Here is a 24,434-nt window from a genome sequence, read left to right on the forward strand (position 1 = left end):
AATCACACTTTACAGGTGAGACACCTTGGCTTCAGAGAAGTGGCTGGTGGAACACTTTTTTGAAAGACTATTATGTAATAGCCAGAGCCGCTTTCAAAAGAGAAATGGCCTTGAGCGAAATGAGAGAACACCGGGCCTTGCTCTTGGGTTCACAGCTGTGTTGGGCTAATTAGGGCAAAATGTGGCGCTGTGAGCTAAGTAGAGCTGGCCAGCAGCTCGCCAGGGACTGGAGCTTCTAGAGAACCTTTTCCTTCCTGTCTGTATTCCCGGATTGGGAGAGGTTAGGCTTGGGGGCGTCCAGCCTTTGTGTTGCGGTGAAACACAGGGAAATAAGCGGAGCCAAGAGCCGGCCCTCATTCCAGGGGGCTGCCACCACCTCAGCGCGTATTCCCTGCGCCTCCTTCCACGGTTGGCACTACGGCTCCAAGGCTCGCGGCCGCTCTCCTTCCTCTTCCTCCCGTGCCTTAGGCAGGAGCTTCGGCCCCCACTGACTCTTCCAGTCCCTGCGGCCCTTCCCTGCGGAATTCACAGCCCAGACTTTTCCATCATCCTGGGATTCTGCTGGTACCAAGGAACTCGTCGGAGTTCCATAAAGATGCTCCATAAAGATGGTTTTAAATAAAGTTTTCGCCATCCAAAAAGGGGGGAGGGATTGGGGGAGGGCTATTTAGTGGCCAAACCGCATTGGCCAATGCATGAAGGGGCTGAAGCAGGAAGACGCAGGGGCCAGTGGATGATTGGTTACGCCAGAAGCCTGTCTAGACTGTACCATACTTATTGGGGGGGGGTTGGCGAATTCGGGAGGGTAGCTGCTTGTTCTTGAGTACTTTCAGTAAACACATATAATTATTTTTTACTTCTGAGGATTTCTGCTTCAGGAGGGGTAGAAAGCAGGACAAAGGAAAAAGGAATATTCGCTCGGCCATTTCCCCAGTTCCAACTCCTGCGCAGTACGCCCACCCTCCTCTCCCGGTTGCCTGCGGAGCCTGACGGCCCTGCGCGCGCGTTCTCGTTTTCTCGCGTGGTACGGCGCTGTGCTCCTGCAGCCAATCAGGCCGCGAGGTCGCCGCGGTCGCCAGGGTGCGCGCGCACGCCCTAGAGCGGAGTTGGGGTGGGGGCTATGGGTGAATGGGAGAGTGAGCGGGGGCGGGCACGGCGGCGCGAGCCGCATGAATGAGAGAAAAGTGCCCCGCGCGAGATGTCGCGCGCACCCGGGACAGGGAGCCAATGAGAACGCTGGGAGGGCTCGAGACCCGGCACTGAGGGCAACGGCCGCGCGCCGGCTCGAAGACGAGCGTCGCCGGGCCGGGAGCGCGCGGAGCGGGGCGGGCGTGGAGCGTGCGGGGGCCGCGCGCTGCCTCTCAGAGGCCGGACGGCGCTGCTGAGAGGCGGTGGCGACTACGACGGCAGCGGTAACGGGAACCGCGCCGGGGGTGAGTACTGGGGACACGGGTCCTTGCGGAACCGGAAGTGCCGGGCCAGGAAGGTGGGAGGGGAGAGTGACCTCTAGGGAAGGGGGACCAAGGAGGGGGAGGTGGCTTGAGGCCCCATTCCTCCCCCGGGCCGGGTCATCCAACTGCGGCGGGACCCTTGGGCCCCGGAAACGGACGACGCGTAGAGGCCGGGGATCCACGGCTGCCGGGGCTCAGAACGGGTTAGTGTCGGGCCGCCGGGTCCTAGCTCGGGACCCCGGTCCCTCCGCTCCCGGCGCCCAGCCGCCGCCCCTTCCGCCCCCGGCCCTGCGCCCCGAGGCTCTGTCGCTTCCCGCAGCCTGCTCCCGCAGCCCCAGTGGGCCCTGCTGCCGCGGATTCCGTCTTCTCTGTCTCGGCCAGCCCTGCCCCATACGGTGTTTCTCAGTGCCCCGGCTCCGCGCTGGGGACTGGATGCTGTTCCTTCCCTGCGTTTCACGTCCCCTCGCCCCATTCTTCTGATACTTATTTTGGCTCAAGCCTCATCCTGTTACCTGTTCTTTCGCATCCGTCCGCTTCCTCCCCTACCCCCACCAGCCGGGAGCTCCACGCTTTTAGTACTTTGTACTTTTTATAAGTGGGAACTCGAATATATTTGCCATTTTTTTACGTATAGGAATCTGTTATGGGACAGGGCAGAAAGTGTTTTACCCACTTGGCCGCATGAAAACATTGAAATGAGAAGTAAGAAAGTGACAGCGTTATGAAAGGAGGTGTAGGATCACTTACATGTTATACTCGAGACCATTTTTCTGCCTTGCATTTTTCACTTACTGGTTAATGCCATCTTGTCTAGGTTGGCCTTATATTCTCATCTCTATCCTTTTATCCCAGTATCCCTTTGTACTATATTAAATCTCTTCAGAATATTCATTATCACTCGTTCTTTAAATGCTTACAAGATTTATATTGCCATGTACTTTGGTACCTCGGTATAAGATGATAATACCCATATTAAACTTCTGTTTGACTCTTCAGCCAGTATCTTGACATGTGGATTATTCCATGAAACGTTGATAACTGTGTTCAGATTTACTGTATTATACTATTATACCACTTTATTTCCACAAACAATACTTTTGCTCTCAGTCATGCTGCCATGTCCATTTACCCCTTTAAGGAGGTACTTGTATTAAACGTTTGTTAAAGCCTTGAAACCACATATTCTATAGTTTGTTTTGTATATACATATTACTATTACGTAGATTAAGCCTGAAATGTGTCATACACATTCCTGTACACCTTTCTTACACTGGTATGGATCCAGACTGCTGGCTCTGATGAGCCACACTCACCCTGCAGTCTCATCCCTGCTACCCACAGTACATCCTTCTGCTAAGCCTTGGTGCATCTTTGTTATACCCAATACATTCTTAGGTTTTGTCTTGTCACTTCTAAAGCATATGCCCTAAACATCTAAGACACTGATATCTTTTGTTTCCCAGTATTGTACTCCCTAGATGCCGTGGCCTTTTATGTCTCTGAATTACTTTGGCAGTATTAGCCCATGTGACTTTTCTCCTGTCAGAAAATATAATCTGAAATAATATATGGTGTTTAAATGATATCCTACCCTAGATAAAATATAAGCAGTGCAATTTTCCATCTTCTCTAATCTTTGGGGTTTTGAGGGGCAAGTTTACTTTAATAGTACTGTCTGTAAAGCAAGAATTTGCTTCTCATTGTTAACAAAGTTACTTAAGCCTAAATTCAGAAAGTTGGGTTTTGATTCCTGTAGGAATCAATCTATTCTAATAATGCTGTTTGGCCCTCTAAAACTCTTTTTTTTTTTTTTTTTGAGAGAGAGAGAATGAATGAATCTTGAAGGAAGGCACCTTAGCCTTTCATGCCACAGAAAAGAAAGGAAGTGCTAAGTTCCAGGGTACGTTGATATTTCACTATTCAAAACTTCTGGTATTTTAATTTCAGCCTTTGGAATTAAGGAAGCTATTACTTCTCTTAGGTGGAAAAAAACCTTAAGTAAATTTTTGGTCTGTAGATTCCAAGTTGTCATCACTGAGCAGGTAGTGTAGTGGGTGAGAAAGAGGTAAAAAGGGTTTGTGTCGGCAAAGGGGCCTGTGGACTCTTGGGTTCTGAACCTGACTGCTTAAGTCATTCAGTGGAATGGCCTCAGGCGTTCTCTAGACTTCAGTTTTACCAAGTGGGATAAGGAACTGTGTCACCAGATAATGAGTTAAATGCTTTGCAATCACTAGACGAAAAGCATCCTATAAAATCCAAAGTGCTAATGTTATTTTACTACTACCATCAACAGAAATAATTGTTATTTTTAATCATATAAGGGAAGGTGGGGCTCACTTGACTTCCTAATAGGCCAATGTAGGAATAAAAAACTGTTGAATTGGGAAGAAAAAAACCAGCCCCCCCCCCCCTTGTTGACTCAGTTTCTCATAGAGGGCATCTCACCTTTCAGTGCAGGGACATTTCTCATCCAGCTCCTTTCATGAGTTATTTCAGAAGACCAGAAATTCAGCTTTTGCCTCTTCAAGTTTATAACTAAAAAGTATAGAAGGGTAAGAGTGAGAGAGACATACACAGAAAGGAAATGAGACTGTCCTAATTTCGTCCTACTTTTTTCTTTTTTCATTGTAGCAATAAATATTCTCTTTGTTCAAAGACAAGTCTCTTTTCTAGGACTGCCCTTCACTGCTGTGCCTTTGTTTGTTTTTAGATTTTGATATTCTTGGTATTTGTTACTGCCCATATGTGTCAGGTGAGATGGGCCCCATCTGTGTCAAGAGCTAGTTCTTTGATGACCTTAGGCCAGCTGAAGCCATGTTTTTCTTTTTTCAATATGAAGAGGACTTAGAAGAGTGAAGAATTCTGAACCCATTGTCCTCCCAATTCTCAGTCCTTTCCCACATACACATAGTGAAGTAGAAAATCATCTTTCTTTCAAAAGGCACTTTTTAACAGAGTAGCTTGTGGGGTTTTAGCCTTGCTGGTCTTAAGAAATGCCATGAAAAAATTTCTCTGATAAAGATATTTGTTTTTCTCCAGGTGAGGCACTGTAACACAGTTGAACTCTGCATCCAGAAAGCCCAAGATTGAAGAAGAAATATCAGAGACATTGACTAACCTGGAAACAGGGACCTCTTTGGAACTTTGCTTTCATCCACAGTAGCTTTTAAAAGTATCATCGAGTGGAATTGATTTCTTCATCTTATTTTGCTTATTGGGAAGAACATGGCTTCAGGGATTATATGTTTCCCTTTAGTTTTGCATGAACTCCATAGGAAAAGGAGCCCTTAAAGGGTTTGGGAGTAACAAGAGACTGAAGACAGGCAAGCTTGCACGAGCTCGAGCTCTCTCTCTGTTTTCCCTCCCCCTTCAAAGAAAAGGATTTACAACTTAACCTTGTAACAGCTGCTGCCCAGCTTTAACCATCAAGAGAAAGTAAATAAAATTAAACCACCATTGCCAGACTACAGGCCCTGAAGTCAAGGTGTGGGAGTGGTGGCATTGAGAAAGCTGCCTGAAAGGGACAAAGACTGCAGTAAAAACGGCTTCTCTTTAAAGCTGGAAGGGGCGCCAGATTCCTTCTTGGATTGAAATAGAAACACCTCTTTTGGGTGCTGCTCACATCTTGTGGAAGTGTGGTAGTCGTGGAGGTTCTGTAGTATCTCCTCCAAAGAATTTTTCCTTGCTTGAAGTGTTCCGTCCTACCCTGATATCCTCCCCTTCTTTCCTTTGGAAGACTCGCCTCCCTCCATGAGCTGTTCCGTGATCTGTCTGACTGCCCATGTTCTCTACCTGCAGCCATTTTCATGTGTACAGCCTACTGTTTGTCTCCAGTTTTTAAGCTGTACAAGTTGTGTTTCTTAATCTCTCCTTCTGCCTTGTTCTGGGGAGGTGGTTATTCATCATTTGGAATCACCTTTCCCCCTCCCATGTGCTTTCCTTCATTTGAGATCTTTTGACCTTTGGTTTTATTTGGGAGGGGGAAGGGTGATAATTCTAAATTTTCTGCTTCCCTGGTTTCCTTCTGTACTCCTCTGGCCGTTGTCTCCCTCATCCCATTTTCTTGTCTGTTCTGCCGCTGTGTGGGCCTGGGCTATGCGGCAGGGCAGATCTTCCATCAGAGCTCCAACATGCCCGCGGAGTCTGGAAAGAGATTCAAACCCAGCAAGTATGTTCCAGTCTCGGCAGCCGCCATCTTCTTAGTGGGAGCTACGACCCTCTTCTTTGCCTTTACGTGAGTTTTCTCCCAGTGGTGGTATGGGCGGGGGAGCTCCATGGGAGGCGGGCGAGGGGGTATTTTTCCTCTGGAGTTCGGCTACTTACTTGCAAAGGCAAGTGACTGGGAGAGTTTGAGGTCTGATACAGGTAAATCCAGATCCCAGAGATGCGGCAAGAAGAGTAAGAACTGGCCTACCCTCTCGACCTTGTTAGGAATTTTACTCTGCTGACTCCTCTACTTTCCCCTGCCTCCCTTCCTTTGAAATCACAGATGTCTTCATATTTTCCTACCCAGTTTCATCGTTAGATGATTCTGCACTAGGAAGGAAATGGGAGGGAATCACCAGAGTCTTGAAGCAGCCTAAGCAGTCAATTCTGTGAGAGAACTGGACTAGATGAAAGGTTTTTCAAAAAGTAGTGGCTTTTCCCCAGGATATCTGAAGCTTAGATTTGAGACTGTGGGAACTGGGAGTACTAGAGAACTTCAGAGTTGATTTCGAAGGTATACCAGTAAGATGGTCTTGGCTCTTAGTGTTATCAGATGGTTTTCTCTGTATTCTTAAGAGCCAAAGCCTGGAGAAGTGAAGGCCACTGGGAAAGGGCAAGTTTTACTTAGGAAGAGAGTTCTAGAAGGCTTCCTTTATGTTAGTTCCTGCTGAAGGGAATGACAGTCATTTCTCCCATTCCCTGGTCCTATTAGGAAAAACAGTTGGTGTCGAAAGATTTCCCACTTAGGATATTCAGCCTTTGTTCGTCTGCTTGTTACTGGAGGAGACGTGAGTGATTTACATCTTTTTCCTTTTCCCTGGTATTTCAGCTGTCGACTACCTGGCAAGCGTCTTTGCCGTTACCTGTTTATAAATTAACAAGTACCAGGCTTCTGAGCTTTAAACTGTTGAGTCATTGAGTTAGTGTTCCGGTTGTGGCTCTTGGAACAATCAGAGCATGCTAGATTTTCTGGGGAGTTCACTTTGCTGTGATTCAGGCTCAGACCTAATGGTGGGGTGCTGTTTAGAGCCAGTGTGAGGTTGCTGGCAAGAGGAAGAGAATGAATTGACGTGGTAGGGAATAAAAGCAGTTTGGAGTCATTGAAGGATGAATGAGCAGGAGTTGCTGGGGTACAGACAAATTAAATCTGAGATAGGAGGGAAGGGGCACCCGCCCCCTCCACCCAAACAGAGCTTCTGATGCCAGAAGGAATTCTAAAAACTATGGGTCGTTTGGCCAAAAGAGTAATAATGCAGAAGTAAAGTAAATACGATGTTTTCCTATTTAGTTTTTAAACAAGGAAAGAGTGAATCTCTTATCTAAGGTGTGGGCATCATCCTGCTTCCCACCTCTTCCTCTAAAGAGTAGAAGTCCTAGATTCTTTGGCCCCCAGCTCTTCAGCCTGAGCATACCTGTTGAAACCCTCAAGGATTCCACTCCTACCCATAAGGAGTGAGTCTTCAGTGTCAGACTTGTTTTGGTTTCTGCTCTTATGACCACTAAGTGGAATCAGCATTTTAACCAAGGGACATTTATATGGGATCTTAGTATCTTTGTAGCTGTTGTGGTGCTGTATCAGGAGGGATAAGTACAACACCAATTTGACACCCTTAGACCTGCTTAATTGGAGAGGGTCTGTTTTCCTTTAAGAGGCAGAGCCTTCGGGAGTTAGGAAATTTGGGGAACTGGCTAAGTGGTTTCTCTTTCAACCCATCCATTCTTGAGTTTGGACAAGCAGAAACCTTGTTCTTAATTTGCTAATCTGGAACCATTGAAGTGTTTGGCTGGTTATACCAGTTTTGCCACAAAGAGTTGTCCTGACATAGACATTTTCTCAACTGAGAGTTGAAGCTGTTTAACCTACTTCCCCGTTGCCTGATGCTAGAAGAGTAGGGGGCCCTCCTTATTCCATGGTCTCTCAGCCCTAGGACAAAGAATTTTGGAGGACAGTATTGACTCTTATTTGGAATTACTGCCTCTAACCCAAAGTTAGAAGAGCCTTAAGTCTTAGCTAGAGTTCTCCCTGGCAGTTTCCTCAGGACACGTTTCTGGGCTGTCTTTTCCTCCCTAGGCTTTCCCCTGTCCACTTTGGGGAGACATAAATACCCTGTTTATCTTACCTAGCTCTTGGTACCTCTGAAATTCTCATCTCTTCCTTGCCATCTGACCATAGCAGTTCCTCTGCAAGTCTACACCTGGGCTGAGGTGTGCCGCTGTTCTCCAGAGCTGTTCTGTCCCTTTTGATGTTCAGTTCTATGTTTAAAACCATATACCACCTAAAAAAGAATTACTGGTTTCAAATAGAGATAAGAGGAAGGCTCTTTTTGAACCAGCTCCTATTTGGGGCCTTAAACCTGTAGCTACTTTGTCATCCTCCTGTTCTCTTCTCTAGGCTACAGCTGTCTGTTCTTACATCAGTATAAACCCCAGGTGAGAATTACTTTAGGACCTATAGGACTGGAGTAGGAGGACGAGCCCTTTCAGTTGGCAGACATAATTAGTGGAGGCCTGTGGGCCTCCACTAATTAGGAACAATTTACCCTCCGAGTCTCTCTGTCAGGTAGGGAGGGCTATGAGCAGAAATTATCAGTTGGGCTTCGTCATCAAAAAAATGGTGATCCTCTTCTGCCCCAGAGAACCTCGAATAGAACAGTTGAGGTCTCCCCCTTTGCCCCCATCCCTCTCATTTATAGGGTTTGTCCAGTACTAAAACTAGGCAGGAGTTATTGGGGAACCTGTGTTAATTCTTTTCCCTTTTCACTATTTGGGAAGGAGAGTGTCTGCTAAAGTAACCCTCCTGGTCCCCATTAGGTAACAGACACTGCATTTAAGATAACGGGCCTGGACCCTCATCTGGCTTAGTCTCCTTTTGTGATTGGCAGGGGGCAGTGCCAGGTGAGAGGAATAAGCACTGTTTGGGGCAAGCTGATTTTGGTAAAGTCTGTTAACCTTTGTGGACCTCTTTCTTCTGTGTATAATGAGGAAGTTGACCTAGAGCAGTTTATTTAAGCAATATGACCTTTTTTTTTTCCAAATGAGATCTTTTGGGGAACCCCAGTATTTAAAATGTCAGAGTAGGGCTGCTCTGGTTCGAGTGAGGCTGGTGCATAGAGGCCCATACACTGCGTATCTCCTCTTTGCCTTCCGGGGACCCCTGAGACCTTCTTAGGGCTCCTGGCAATACCATTTGAAATAAATCGCAGACTTGTATCCCCTAAAGTCTCTTTGAGCTGTGAGTTAAGTCAGCTAGTTTCCCATATATCTGTTTCTAAAACTGATGAGGTGGGGACTTCCCTGGTGGTCCAGTGGTCAAGACTTTGCCTTCCAATGCAGGGGGTGCGGGTTCGATCCCTGGTTGGGGAGCTAAGATCCCACATGCCTTGTGACCAAAAAACTAAAACAGAAAACAGAAACAATATTGTAACAAATTCAGTAAAGACTTTAAAAATGGTCCACATCAAAAAAAGAATCTTAAAATAAAATAAAATTGTTGGGGAGGACATGGGGGTAAAGTCTCCGCTGCAAGTGATCCTCTGTGGGAAGGCTGAGTCAGGGTTGTCCAGAAATCCGTGATGGTCTTTCCAGTGTCCCATCCATGAAAGAGCTTTCTCCATTACAGTTTCTGCTTCTATCCTCTCTCAAGCATTTCATCCACAGAGTTAGTTGGGCAACCTCAGTGACTCTCCCTTCTGGCCCTTTTTTTCCATGACTGCAGAGGTGCTAGCACCTGATTTGAGCGGGAGCAGCCTCGTGATTTAGGGCATTAATTGAGCAGTGGTTGTTCTTTTCTTCCCCACGTTGTTTTCTCAACAAGGAATAAGCGCCCAAGTCCTGTATCTTGTACTCAGCTGCTTGAAAGTCTGGTAAGACAGGACAAATCAAGTCTCTTACGAGAAATTTATCCACTAGAAGCGGAGAGATTGTTTTCCTGTGGAATCTTGAGGATCCCCAGGGGCAAGAAGTGAGATATTCATTCTAGCCTTGCCTCATCACCAAAGAACACTAGTCACAGTGTTCATACACATAGTCAAAGTATGTGCTAGGCATGGGAGGAATGCATAGACCTGTTCTTTAGGAGCAAAGTGCCTCTGTTGTTAAATGTTCTTGAATCTAGTAGTTCAGAGGAGAGGAAGTGGAGTTAGCGATGAAGGTGGAGCTGGAATGATAATTGATGATGATGGAGATAGTTAATAATGTGGTTTTTTTTGTTTCTTCTATCCCATGAATGCTCAGTATTAAACCAGCTGGTTTAAAAAGAATTCTAGGCTCATTTAAGACACTGTCTCCTTCATTCTCGTACCTGTATTAGGTAGCTGACCTAACAAGCTTGGAGACTTTCCTGTGAATTACCTAAGGCTACAATAGCAAAGCATTGATCAAGACAGGGTTAAAATCCAAAGCTTCTTGACTCCTACTTTATTTTTCTTACCAGGAACTTATCCATTTTTTATAATGGGCAGAGTTAGAGAGGGCTAGGAAACAGATTTGCAGGAGTGTGGGTATTGAAACCCACTCTCCCAATTTTATTTGGCCTTGAAAACAGGAGTGCTAAAGGGATGGGCAGAAGAGCCTGTTCTCCCTGGGATGGTGTAGGTTTGGGAGTCTCATCGGTGAGTCAGCCAGCCTTCTGGGCTACGGCCACTCCCTCTGCTTTGGAGCTCTGTGATTATCGCCATCGGCTAAGGACGAGCCCAGCAGCTCCTCAGCCCAGCCCTCCTCTCCGTCCATCAAAGGCAACAGATTCAGATGGGCCACTTGGGGTGGTCACTTAGGAATCTGGCGAAGTTCTGTAGCAATGGCAAGCCTCTCCCGGAGCCAAGCAGAATGTGGGGTACAGTGGGAGCAGGCTTTGGTCTCACAGGCCTCTCCTTGGTGGGATGTTCCCTCAGAGTGCTCAGGTTGGAAGCAATGGTCTTTGACTTGAATCTAGGAGCGGCTGTTGCCTGTGAAGTTGAGTTATTTGCATCATTTCCAGATACTGCCACTGTGAGGGTAGGCTTTATTTTGGCAACAGATATTGGAACTTGATTCTAGAATTACACACTTCAGCTGGGATGGGTTGATATCAAGAAGGTTGTAGGGGTAAAGTTCATTATCTAGGGGCAGGTCATTGGCAGGCTGTCCAAGAAATGGAGTGATTTGCTTTGTTTGGAAATGCAGAAACTGGAGGAAGAATGGGTTCAGAAAGACTGACATCTGGGCCTGCAAGGGGACTGATGTCTCATTCTCATTCACCTTAGTTTCCCTCAGAGATGGAGAATACCCTTATTTTTTCAGAAGCTCAAGAGGCCATGTAGCCAGTTCTAGGAATGAGACATTTAAATCACGGACACCTCAGTGTTCTAAGGATTTCATTTCTTTTTCCCTTCTAATTATCTTCCCAGGCTGTAGGAGTCAAGTGAGTCACCCTTTCTCCTCTTCCCTGGGTGGAAATTGAAGTGACAGCTAAGTACTAGGGAGGTGCTCTGACCTGGACGACTGGTTTTCAGTTTCTCTCCCTCCCTCTTTAAGATCCTAGGAGGTCAGGCTTTGGGTGGGGCTGTGTAAAGACTCTTGCCTTCTTGCTTGTATTCCACCCCAAATCCTGCCAAGGTATGGGGACATCTTTTTTGAATGAAAGAACCCCCAGAGGAAGAGGCTTCCATAGGAGACTTTGGTAGAATAAAACTAGAGCTGTGACTGAAGGTCGAAAGTTTTTTCCTTGAAATCACTGCCTGCGCTCTAGCTTCATTATTTTGTCTCCCAATTATGTACTGACCCATAAAGAGAAGCAGAGTTAATTGATAATTACTATCTAAAAAGCCTGGCACATCATAAATATTTACTTAAAATTTTTTTTTTAATGAATGGCTAAATGGAATTTGAATAAATAGATGGTGAAGACTTGTGAGATGCTTTGTGACAATCAGTTTTACTTCTTATCATTAGTTTATTTTTCATTGAGGAGCTCAGTTCTTTTGAATTGTCCTGAATCACTATTCAGGGCTGTGCTTTTTATTTTTTAAAATTTATTTATTTCTGGCTGCACTGTGTCTTCGTGGCTGCGTGTGGGCTTTTTCTAGTTGCGGCGAGCAGGGGCTGCTCTTCGCTGCAGTGCGCGGGCTTCTCATTGTGGTGGCCACTCCCGCTGCGGAGCCTGGGCTGTAGGCGCGCGGGCTCTAGAGCACAGGCTCAGTAGTTGTGGCGCACGGGCTTAGTTGCTCCACGGCATGTGGGATCTTCCTGGACCAGGGCTCAAACCCGTGTCTCCTGAATTGGCAGGTGGATTCTTAACCACTGTGCCACCAGGGAAGCCGTGTTCTTTTTATTTTAATGGAGACAGATAACCTCTCAACAGAATCCAGGACTGCTGTGGATTAATTCTCCGGAGTCAGTTGCTGTCTTGTTCTCTTGGTCCCTTCTTCCTTTCCTTCACTGAACTTTTCCTTTCCTTCCGCTGGTCTAGATAAAGGGAACAAGGACAGATGCTGGCCTAATTCTGGAGATTAAGTTCTCAGCCACAAAGCAGATTAGCGTGTTTAGCCACTGTCTTGTTATGGGAAGTTCTTCCTGAGCTGAGACAGGAGAGAGGGTGTTTGATACCACTGACCAAGCAAGCAGCACATCACATGTTCTTTTGACACTTCCAGCTCCCAGGAACCATCTTCAGAGAAAGGGAGAGCTCTTGCAGCATTCCTGAGACATATATCCTGACAGAAACTGAGCTTAATCCTGGACTAGGTCACTATTTTGTCAAGGAAAAGTTACCTAAAGCATATCTCTTGATTTGAACCCTGTGGAATATTGGATATGTGTGGCCAGTTTCTTTTTTCCTGCAGGATTTGGGGCTGCTTTGGTCTGATATCTTCCCTTTTTTTTCTCCTCCACTCTTCTGCTTCATTTATTCATCTCGGGGTCTAGTCCTGTGTCTTGGTATCCTTCCTTACCTGTGAGTGGTTTCCTTTTCTTTACCTTGAGAACTAGCCTCTAGTTGAATAAAATTCTGAGGAATATCTGATGTATAATGTGTCTGGAGAGACTTTAGGCAGTTGAGAGTAGTTCAGAGCCAGCCGGGAGGAGGGAAGAGAAGCCAGAGAGGCAGGTGGTGTCCCATGCTTTGGGTGAATGTGCAGGTCAGTGGGGCATGGCTGGGGTCCAGAAGCCTCAGGCTGTTCCAGAGAAGGGAATGCAGCTGGTGTCAGTTACATACTTAGTCCCTAGCTCTTGTGCCTGGTTAAAAGGAGGTAAGGACAGAGTCCAAAACATGTGCAAAGATCCACGAGGTAAGAACACAGACTTTAGTGCAAAGGGTTATGAGTCTTGTACCTTGATCAAAAATGAGTATTTACTTATTTATTTTGGGCTGCGCTGGGTCTTTGTAGCTGCGCGCAGGCTTCCTCTAGTTGCAGTGAGTGGGGTCTACTTTTCATTGCAGTGCATGGGCTTCTCATTGCGGTGGCTTCTCTAGTTGCGGAGCACAGGCTCTAGGCACGCGGGCTTCAGTAGTTGTGGTGCGTGGGCTCAGTAGTTGCAGCTTGCGGGCCCCAGAGCGCATGGGCTTCAGTAGTTGCGGTGCGTGGGCTCTAGAGCGGGCGGGCTTCAGTAGTTGTGGTGCGTGGGCTCTGGAGCGCAGGCTCAGTAGTTGTGGTGCACGGGCTTAGTTGCTCCACGGCATGTGGGATCTTCCCAGACCAGGGATCGAACCCGTGTGTCCCCTGCATTGGCAGGCGGATTTTTAACCACCGGACCACTACGGAAGTCCTAAAATGAGTATTTCTGTGGGAAACTAGACCCACTTGTTGGGAAGGATAAAGATAATTTGAGACTTCAAAGGTGAACCACACAAGATTTATATATAGGTATGGGGACTGAATCTTTTTTTTTTTAATATTTATTTGTTTGGTTGCACTGGGCCTTTAGTTGCAGCTTGCCGGCTCCTTAGTTGTGGCATGTGAACTCTCAGTTGCGGCATGCATGTGGGATCTAGTTCCCTGACCAGGGATTGAACCCAGGCCCCCTGCATTGGGAGTGTTGAGTCTTAACTACTGCGCCACCAGGGAAGTCCCTGAATCTTTATAGATTTTTTTATGTGGTTGGTGTCCAAAGTGTTAGAGACAGCCCCTCACTTTCTTTATTATCTGTGCAGCTGTCCAGGACTAAGCCTCTACGTGTCACCTGCAGTGCCCATCTACAATGCGATTGTTTTTCTCTTTGTGCTGGCCAACTTCAGCATGGCCACCTTCATGGACCCAGGGATTTTCCCTCGAGGTAAGATCTCCCTCCTCTCTCTTGGAAGTATCTTACTGCCTTTGAAAAAGAATGATTTTTGGACATTTATACATTTGGTCTGGGGCCTTAGGAGTCTTGGGTTTTGGGATACTTTTATAGTCTAATGATGAAAAGCAAGTCAGGATCTTAGGAATATATGTCATAACTTCTAGGCATCTGATCGACTTTGGGTCAACTCTTTGATTTTCAGTTACTCATTCAGCAGAAATTTATTTCGAGCACATGGGTTGGGCATTGTTGCTAGTTTTGATACTATCTAAGATGAATTAGAGAGTGACAGTGTGATAACAAACTGTAACGGAAGCATGAGAAAGGTTCTCTGAGACCTTAGAAAAGGGCACTTATATCTGCCCAGATAAATTGGGGAAATGCTGCTGAAGGTAGGTAGGAAGGACTTTACCGAGTAGAGGATGGAAGGGAAAGGCATTCTAGGAAGAGGAAGCGGCATATACAGAATTGTAGCTGTGAAATGCAGAATTCAGTGGGTGGAAGTTAGAATGCATGGTGGGGCCAGAAGGGGCAAGAGATAAACCAGAGCCAAGTATAAAAGACTTTATGTGCTAAATTAAATAGATTATAATTCTTCCTTTGGACAGCAAGACGTCTTTAATTGGGGGAATCACAGGATCACATTTCCTTTTACAATAATAATTCTTATAAGAATGTACAGATACCTTTTGGGAGGCTATTGCAATAATGCAGACCAGATGAGAACTGGAATTCAAAGCTGGATTTACAGATTTTTCATTAGTAGACCCAGCAGAATTTTTCATTACTAATTGCTTACTAGGGGAGAGCGAGAGGGTGAAGGAATTGTCTAGGGTAGTTCCAAGGTTCCTAACCTGAAAGATAGGTTGTATGCTGGTTCTTTATAAACCAAGACCCAAGTTATAGACTGTTGAGTGGGTTTGGAGGGAAGACAGAGCATCTTAGACATGTTGAATTTGAGATACTTAATGGATCATTCAGGTAGTTACCCAATGGGCAGTTGAGTAGTCAGACTCATGGCAGAGTCCTCAGCCACGTAGTATTTGAAGCAACAGGAGTAAGATCGCCTAGAGAGAGTAGAATGAGATTAGGAAGGAACGAAAGTCAGCCTGACCAGCACTAACATTGTAATAATGAGGAGAAGGAGGAGCCGCTGAAGAGCCACTGAAGAGGGACTGAGCAAGGAAAGTTAGGAGGAGGACAAACCGGACACAGTGGGAACTGAGGAAAGTTCATGAAGTAGCTGATGGTTGGCAGTATCGGAAATTAGGTCCAGTAGTGTGGTAACTCAAAGTTGCCCATTGTTTTAGTGTCTAAGAAATTAGTGATCTTAACAAGAATAGTTTGAGACATCCCTGGTGTTCCAGTGGTTAAGAGTCTGTGCTTCCACTGCAGGGGGCATGGGTTCGTCCCCGGTTGGAGAACTAATAAGATCCCGCGTGCTGCGTAGTGTGGCCAAAAAAACAAAACCAAAACAAAACAAAAAACCACACACACACAAGACTAGTTGTTTTTTGTTTTTGTTTTCATTGTTGTTTTTTTTGGCCACATGGCTTGCAGGATCTTAGTCCCCGACCAGGGATTAAACCCAGGCCCCAGCAGTGAAAGCACTGAGTCCTAACCAGTGGACTGCCAGGGAATTCCCAACAAGAATAGTTAATAGTGTGTTTATGTATGTATGCGGGAGAGAGACAGTTAAATTACCAAAACTATAATGGTTTGGAAGGCAGTGAATAGGAAATGAGGAAGCAGAGTCAATGAGTATTAAGATTATTCTTTCAGGAAGTTAAGCAGAGAAGGCAGAAGATGGAATATCTTAGGGCAGAGGGAGGAGTTTCGTTTGTTTGTTTAATGATACAGAAGACTTTAGCATGTTGATAGCATGAGGAGGTGGAACCAGAAAAGAGAGAAGCAGGAGGTGATGAAAGAGGGTAATTGAAGAGTGGCCATCTGGAAGGAGATGCTTTCCTCTGCGTGTTGGAAGGGTTATGCTTACAGAAGTAGGCTGTTTCTGGAATAGGAGGTGAGAGTGAGGACCAACCAGCATTAGTGGAATAAGAGATAGAAAGAGAACTGATGATGGTTGTTACTGATGACATCTCATTTTTCTCTCAAATGTGAAGTTACCTTGTAAGAGTGAGGCAGGTGGGATTGGGATAGCAACTTCAGTGAGATGAGGTTTTTCTGAAATTCATTGTGCTCACAAAGCCTGTGTCACTGTGCATGGTGACTTTTGTTTCAAAGCGTAGATTAACAAAAGGTGCTTTGAGTCCCTAAAGCCAAGGAAGGCTATTTTAATGAGTGTTTAATGTTCATTTATCAAATATTTATTGATTATTATGATATGGTCATTTGGAATGATTATTATGATGGTCAAATAGCTCGGTCTTGAAGGGAAGATAGAGAAGACATTTACATAAATACACTGTGGTAACTTTAAAGAGTAATCAAAGAACTGTAGTACTTTAAGAAGAGAAAGCTCACTTCTGATACATGATAGTGTGGAAGAATCAGATATTCAATATAAGTAGCATTTGAATTTTTTTCCTTTAAAAAACTTTTTTTAAAAAAGATTTTAATAAGTAGTGAATATTCATTATATAGAAAGTATAAAAAAGATAAATATATTTCCCAGCCCAGAGATAACTACTGTTACATTGTGGTATATTTCCTTCCAATCAATATTGTGAAGATTTATACATACAATATTTATTTATATATACCGTAAATCTGTAGCATATATATGTGTGTTTTTATTTGTTTTCAAAATGGGATCTTTTTGTTTGTACAGTTCTTTACCTTGTACTTTTTCACTTAGTTACATTGTTAGCATTTCCCTAAGTCAGTACATTTGAAAACTTCTAATTCCTATACCATCACTTACTTAATTTTTCCTCCTCACGGGTATTTTTTTTTTAGATTAATAATAAAAAATGAAAATTGCACACTATAGATGAGAAGGCAAATGATGTCCTTTAAGTTTTGAAGTGGGGTGGTGAGTTTCGGACAGCTGAAAATTGAAAGGGCATTCAGGTAAAGAGAATGTCTGCAACCAAGAAACAGTCCTGAAATGTATATAGGGAACTAGGGGAAGATCTTTTGGGCAAGGGTGTCTGTGTGTGGAAAAAAGGTTGATGTTAGTTCGTTACTTCCCCTTTCGGATTGTTGTAGTTCAGTCGTGTACTTGTAGACACTGAACTGTTACGCAAACTCATTATAGATGTACTTTGATATATAAAGTGTCTCTTTCTTTTGAAATATAATATGTAAACCAAGAATAGCAGCATATCCATATCAGAGCCACCTCTGAGTCATATTCTTAAACCTCGTTTCCCAGTGTAGAATAAATTGCTTCCTCATCTGCGTTTCCATAGTGTTGTATATAGAGCTGATCTCACCGTATTAGAGTTACTAGTTCCTAGTCTCTCTCACCATTAGACTGAATTCCTCGAAGGCAGAGGCCATATTTTAAATATCACTGCATCCCTAGTGCCTAGTACACAGTTCTAGCATAGTCATTTTTTCATTAACTTTTACTCTCTACAGCTGAAGAGGATGAAGACAAGGAAGATGACTTCAGAGCTCCCCTTTACAAAACAGTGGAGATCAAGGGCATCCAGGTGCGCATGAAATGGTGTGCCACCTGCCGCTTCTACCGTCCTCCTCGATGTTCCCACTGCAGCGTCTGTGACAACTGTGTGGAGGTAAGAACTCTGGGTGGGGTTAGCTGAACCTAAGTTATCTTCTTCCTACCCACAGAATAAGAATTGAATCCAGTGGATTCTTGGCCATGGACGAAAATGTAGCCCTGTCTGACTGCCTGGGCTGTGTTCTAGCTCTGGCAGAAAGTGTTAGCAACGATGTACACACGAGAGGTAGAGCATAAATATTCTGTTACAGGAGGAGCCCAAGTGGGTAGGCATAGGCTTTCCCAGCACCATTAGTCAGAGCTCCAGCCTTCCATCCCTGGGCTCATCTTTTCAGTTATTTGACCTGCTTAGTGTTCTCCATTCCTTCCACTTCATCATGCTGCTGCATTCAACCTTTCCAATTATATTTCTTTCTTCTGCGTTCCTTGTCTTTTATTTTTAACCCTTTTTTCAGTGCGTTGTTACTTAGCTGTAAGCAGTTGCCTGCCAGATTTTTCTTCTAAGCCTCTTTTTTCATGAATCTTAATGTTTCTGTAAAGCCTCTGACATTTGTACCTCTCAGAGTTCCTTGGTCACATAGGATAAACTGAGAGGTGGCCTTGGCCTTTGATCAACCTCTGGAACGTCTTCCTTATAGATTGATAGAGCAAGATAAACTGCATGAACTGTTTTTAAATTTTGTAACTAAATGGTGAACATGATGACAGATTATTAAACACTTAAGTTCTGCTGTTTGTTCTGCTTGACAGAAATGATCTAGTGCCGTGGTCCAAGGATGCCGCTCAGTCTGTCTCATTTTGCTCCTAGGAATTTGATCATCACTGCCCCTGGGTGAACAACTGTATTGGTCGCCGGAACTACCGTTATTTCTTCCTCTTCCTCCTTTCCCTGACAGCCCACATTATGGGTGTGTTTGGCTTTGGCCTCCTTTATGTCCTCTACCACATGGAGGAACTCTCAGGGGTCCGCACGGCTGTCACGTATCCTTCAAGGCCTGTGGGTTGCAGGAGTGGGAGGGGGAAGAATGTAGAAAGTTGAGTCCTGTGGCAGTGAGGGTCAAAGGGAAGATGGCTACAGCACGGGCTGGGGAAGGCGAAATCACGTTGCTCTGCTCTCCTTGATTGTCTGGCTTCAGAATGGCAGTGATGTGTGTGGCTGGCTTATTCTTCATCCCAGTAGCTGGCCTCACGGGATTTCACGTGGTGCTGGTGGCTAGGGGACGCACAACCAATGAACAGGTATGGGGAGAAGTGATGGGAGATCCCTGAAGAGCAGGGCATGTGTCTCTTGGCCCTCTCATTAGTGTATACTTTTTATGATGAGGTGTCCAGGTTCCTCATGTAAGCATGAGTATGGGCCATTTCTTAGTTAACAGACATTTATAGAATGTCTGCTGTATACTGGTCGATTTAGGCTCTGAGGTAATAGAAACAGTAAAAGACCTGGGCCAGCCCTCAAGAAGCTAATAGTCCTGCTTAAAGGAAAACAATTATTTTTGTGCCCATAACAATAGCTAACCTTACTTGCTTATTCTTACGTTATGTTATCTTAGTTTTCAATATTTAGAGAGCTATTTATCCCCATTTTACATAAGAAAACTGATGATTAGGGTCAGATAGCTACCATGAAGTGGACCCAGAATTTGAACTGATGACCCTGACTTTGGAGTTCCCATTCTTAGCTTATGCTTCTTTATGGTAGGACTGTATTTTACTCATTTTTATATCTCCCCGATAGTGGGTGCACAATAATTTGTCATTGATTTGTGTTTTGGCTTTTGGAGGTCAAGGTCCCATTTTTTGACTGATCTGGTCCTTTTTCCCTCCCTCTAGGTTACGGGTAAATTCCGGGGAGGTGTGAACCCCTTCACTAATGGCTGCTGTAACAATGTCAGCCGTGTACTCTGCAGTTCCCCAGCACCCAGGTACACCTACCCCTTTGCTCTAGTGTTCACCCTTGGTCAACACTTTTGTCTTCTTTGGGTTTGTTCTGGCTGCCTTTTAGGGAGGGTTCTCTTAGAATGAGAAGTGCCTACAAGGGAGAGGCACACCATCCTTTAATGGACCCTGTGAGTTCAGTTGTATTCTTTAGATGTTACTCGCTTTGGAGAACTGAGGATGAGATTTACTCGAGTGCCTTGAGCTAGGTGTATCTGCCCATAGGCCTGGTCTTGCTGTTGTTCTTGTTCTTCATAGAATCAAAGCAATCAGTTCAATGCTGATCTTTTCCCTGGCCTGGTAGGACTGTTTCTTGTATTTGTAAAACTGCTCTACACAAGGTAGGCAACCATTAGATATTTTGGAATGAATGAATGAATGAAAGCCCTCTCACTCTTGACACTCAGGTATTTGGGGAGACCAAAGAAAGAGAAGACAATTGTAATCAGACCACCCTTCCTTCGGCCAGAAGTGTCAGATGGGCAGATAACTGTGAAGATCATGGACAATGGCATCCAGGGAGAGCTGAGGAGAACTAAGGTGAGGAGAATTTAGGGAAGTAAAGCTAGGTAATTTGGGGGGGTCTCACCCATGGCAAAGAGATGGATACTTGCTTTGTTTACATCTCTCTTATAGTATCTATCACTTTCTGATTTGTGTTAAAGTTACTTAAACACATATCTTCTTTTTCCCATTAGATTGTAAGTTCATTGACAGTAGAAATTTAGTCCATTCATTTGCATGTCTTCATAGGACTTAACATAGCAGTTTATAGATGGTAGGAGCTCAACAAGTAGATGTTGGTGAAAATAAACAAATAAGTGACAGAATGAAACCCTTGTTGAAAGCTTTTCTTTCTCCAAAACCGTCCCCAAACTGATCTTGTGTCCTGTCTTCCAATTCCAGTTCAGAAGTATGTGATGACTCCCCAGTGCCCCTCTTATACCAGTTTCATACTTTGAGTTGCCCTAACGCTCAGTTCTCCAAATCTGATTTTCCCTCATTTATCCAGTCTAAAGGAAGCTTGGAGATAACAGAAAGCCAGTCTGCAGATGCTGAACCTCCACCCCCTCCTAAGCCGGACCTGAGCCGTTACACGGGGCTGCGGACACACCTCAGCCTGGCTACTAATGAGGGTAAGGGCAGAAGCAGGAGTGAGAATGTTATTTGTTAGCTGTGGAGATGACACAGGCAAGGGCTGGGAGATAATGCTTGTGTTGTGACTGAGAAAACCCAGCAAGTGGTACTTGAACCACTTCTTTGGACAGCCGGGAGAAAGGGGATGACATAACAGTTAGCTATTGGCAGTGAGTTGGACATCTCTGTGTGTCTGTGTGTACTCTCAGCATCCGGACAGACCAGAGAACATTCTGGGATCTGTTTGGTACATTCACTCACTCTGTGTTCTGGGCTGGTATGAGTCTGTAGTCTTGGTTTCAGCAAAATCATTATGCTCCTTTGCTTGGTATATCTTTTCCTACCTTGTCGTCCCCCGGTACTTTAAGGAACTCTAGCCAGGTCAAAAGAACAGCTTGTAAAGTGGTGCCCCCTGGGCCTTTTCTTCCTGCAGAGAGCAGCCTCTTGGGCAAGGACAGCCCCCCCACCCCTACCATGTACAAGTACCGGCCGGGCTACAGTAGCAGCAGTGCATCAGCCGCCATGCCTCACTCTTCCAGCGCCAAGGTACTGAGTACTCTCTAAGGAGTAGGGTTGTCATGTATGCCAGCTGTTCTGGGAGAAGGGGAGGAAGAAGCAGAGGGAAGAGAAGAAAACCAAAGGCATTTTACTAATTGTTGGCTTAGTAACAGCGTTGACAGTTTGTCCTTCATCCAAGAGAGGTCACGGTAGCATAATAGATAAAAGCATTGATTACAGCATCAGATCTGAGTTCAAAACCCAGTTGTGCCATCACAGAGAAGTTCCTTAAACTCTCTAAGCCCCATTTCCTGCATCTTAAAATGAGATATTATTTGTTCCTACTTACAGATTTACTTTAGGGGTTAAACAGGATAATGCCTGTGAAAATTCTAAGCACATTGCTGGCACGTAGCAAATACTGTTTTTGACTGCCTCCTTGGGCTCTGGGGCCTACTGTCCCAAGAGGGGACAAGAGGGGGAGCACTAAGAACCTGCTTTGCTTTTCTCCCTCAGTTGAGTCGTGGGGACAGCTTGAAGGAGCCAACCTCAATTGCGGAGAGCAGCCGTCATCCCAGCTACCGTTCAGAGCCGAGCTTGGAGCCAGAGAGCTTCCGTTCTCCCACCTTTGGCAAAAGTTTTCACTTTGATCCACTGTCCAGTGGCTCACGCTCCTCCAGCCTCAAGTCAGCCCAGGGCACAGGCTTTGAGCTGGGCCAGTTGCAGTCCATTCGTTCAGAGGGCACAACCTCCACCTCCTATAAGAGCCTGGCCAACCAGACACGTAATGGAAGCCTATCTTACGACAGTCTGCTCACTCCTTCAGACAGCCCTGATTTTGAGTCCGTGCAGGCAGGGCCTGAGCCAGACCCACCTTTAGGCTACACCTCTCCCTTCCTGTCAGCCCGACTGGCCCAGCAGCGGGAAGCCGAGAGGCACCCACGTTTGGTGCCAACCGGCCCAACGCACCGAGAGCCCTCACCAGTTCGGTACGACAATCTGTCGCGCCATATCGTGGCCTCCCTCCAGGAACGAGAGAAGCTGCTACGCCAGTCACCCCCACTCCCAGGCCGTGAGGAAGAACCAGGCTTGGGGGACTCAGGCATCCAGTCAACACCAGGCTCAGGCCACGCCCCTCGTACTAGTTCCTCCTCAGATGATTCGAAGAGATCACCCTTGGGCAAGACTCCACTGGGACGCCCAGCTGTCCCCCGTTTTGGCAAGCCAGATGGGCTAAGGGGCCGGGGACTAGGGTCCCCTGAACCAGGCCCAACTGCCCCCTACGTGGGCCGATCTATGTCTTACAGCAGCCAAAAAGCCCCATCTGGTGTCTCTGAGACAGAGGAAGTGGCCTTGCAGCCATTACTGACACCCAAGTAAGTATTAGTCCATCCTGGCCCCCAATGGACTTAAAAGTAGCGTAGTGCCCTGCAGAAGGTATCAGGGCTTCACCTGTACATTTTAGTGCAAGTGGACCCAGGGTTATCCTGCTTGTAAGATAGCCCTTCGTTTTCACTCTTAACTCCAGCTGCCTTCACGGGCTATTCCTGTTAAGAGACTGAGGATTAATACTTTTTTCTTATTTCTGTCTTCCTAAAAAGTAATTTATTTGCCTGAGAGTGAAAGGAATAAGTAGAGGAGAGAGGGTATCAGGCTGCTTGTAAGCAGGGCAGTAAAATAAAAGGGAATCTTTGTGTAAGAAAGTATATATGTAGAAAGCACATTTTTTTCTCTTAACTTTTTAAACTACCTCCCTTTTCGGTGCTGTGTGTCCCATTTCTGACACCTCTCTCTTCTTTTCTTCCCAGAGATGAAGTACAGCTCAAGACCGCCTACAGCAAAACCAACGGGCAGCCCAAGAATATAGGCTCAGCCTCCCCTGGCCCAGGCCAGCCACCTCTCAGTAGCCCTACAAGGGGAGGAGTCAAGAAGGTGTCAGGGGTGGGTGGCACCACCTATGAGATTTCGGTGTGAGCTTTGGGCAGCTCCCCTCCCCCACACCTCTGCGCCTACACCAAAGGGCCCCAGGTGGCCACCTTCCTTTCCTCAAGGGGCTCCCCTCCCCTGCATGGACATTTTTTAAACAACCGATTCCAAGAGGATGAGGACATTTTATAAAATGCAGTGGGGTTGGGGAGTTGGAGAGTTGGGGCCCTGAGACTGGGGTAGCAACCCCCTTCACCTTTTAAGACCTTCCCCTTCCTTAACCCCTGGACCAGACTCAGTGGACATTTGTGCAATTGCTCGCCGGGAGGGAACCAGATCATTTTTAAACCAGAAATAATTTTTTTTATTATTGTTACGGATTCTATTTTTTTCCTCTTCTGCGTTACCAGGTGTGTGTGTACATTATATATATATATATATATAAATATATATATATATATAAAATATCAAAGAAATTATATATCTATCCTGGGATGGGAAAATGAGGGAGGGATATGTATAAGGAGGGGGATTTTACTCTTCTTATTCCTCAGACCAGCAGGAAAAGAGGGGAGACATCGATTGAAGTCTTCCTTTCCCCCGTGGTTCCCTCTCTTTGTCCCAGTTACCATCTAAGGAAATAGCACCCCCTGTTGTTGGTGCTAAGTGACCAGGAAAGAAACCCAGGGAGAGGCGCGTCTGGGTGGGGTTCTGGTCAGAGGAGGGAAGGACCTGGAGAGGAGAGTTTGTTTTCTAGGCTCACTGGCACTTAGTTTCCCCCAGGGAAGGGGTCGCAGCCCCATGACTTTGGTGGTGGTGGTGGGGAGATCAGGACAAGAGCTTGGCTGAGCTCCAGAAACAATACTGGATAATCCCCCCTTCTTGGGGGAGAGGAATTGTGGTGGGCTTCTTCAACTGGCCCCTCAAAGCCTTCCCCCAACTCACACGGTTGACATTATTTTTAAATTCAAGGCCGGGAGAGAAGAATCCAAAAAGCAATATTTCTCATCACATGCCAAAAACGGGATAGAAAGAAGGAGTGGCAGGCCTAGGCCCCTCCAGTTGTCCCTTGGGGGGTTACCCCTCAGCCCACCTCAGTATGGTGCTGGGTAGAGGGGATACCTGGGTTCTAACCTTTAAGTAGGGGAGACCCCAGCCTCTAAACAGAAGCCCTTTTATTTTTTATTCTGATTAGCCATTTTAAACCAACAAGGAATAAAAAGAAATCCTGATCTAACCAGCTCCCCCTGACTTGTGTTATTTTGTGTGGTTAAGGCAGGGTGAATGATCTCTGATGGGAAGTTAGTTACATGGAAAACCGCATAAGCGTCTCTGGTCCTGGTCCAACTTTAAGCAGGACTGTAGTGAAAATA

The 24,434-nt window shown here is 45.7% G+C and overlaps 1 protein-coding gene across 2 annotated transcripts; it reads left to right on the forward strand.

The window, feature by feature from the left end:
* The first annotated feature begins 1,373 nt into the window (after nt 1–1,373).
* ZDHHC5 (zDHHC palmitoyltransferase 5) lies at nt 1,374–24,303 on the forward strand. 2 transcript variants are annotated; one of them, XM_082659753.1, is made up of 12 exons: nt 1,374–1,433; nt 4,491–5,685; nt 13,783–13,904; nt 17,460–17,617; nt 18,371–18,543; nt 18,699–18,801; nt 19,396–19,487; nt 19,908–20,040; nt 20,513–20,636; nt 21,071–21,183; nt 21,652–22,511; nt 22,944–24,303. In XM_082659753.1, the coding sequence occupies exons 2-12, from the start codon at nt 5,582–5,584 to the stop codon at nt 23,107–23,109; spliced, it is 2,148 nt and encodes a 715-aa protein (XP_082515879.1). In that variant the 5' UTR covers nt 1,374–1,433; nt 4,491–5,581; the 3' UTR covers nt 23,110–24,303. The 2 variants fall into 2 exon arrangements, with proteins under 2 accessions (XP_082515879.1, XP_082515878.1); XM_082659752.1 differs by lacking the exon at nt 1,374–1,433 and adding an exon at nt 1,529–1,654.
* Nucleotides 24,304–24,434: the final 131 nt, after the last annotated feature.

The sequence above is a fragment of the Grampus griseus genome (assembly GCF_964374135.1).
Source record: "Grampus griseus genome assembly, chromosome: 8".
Lineage (NCBI taxonomy): Eukaryota > Metazoa > Chordata > Mammalia > Artiodactyla > Delphinidae > Grampus > Grampus griseus.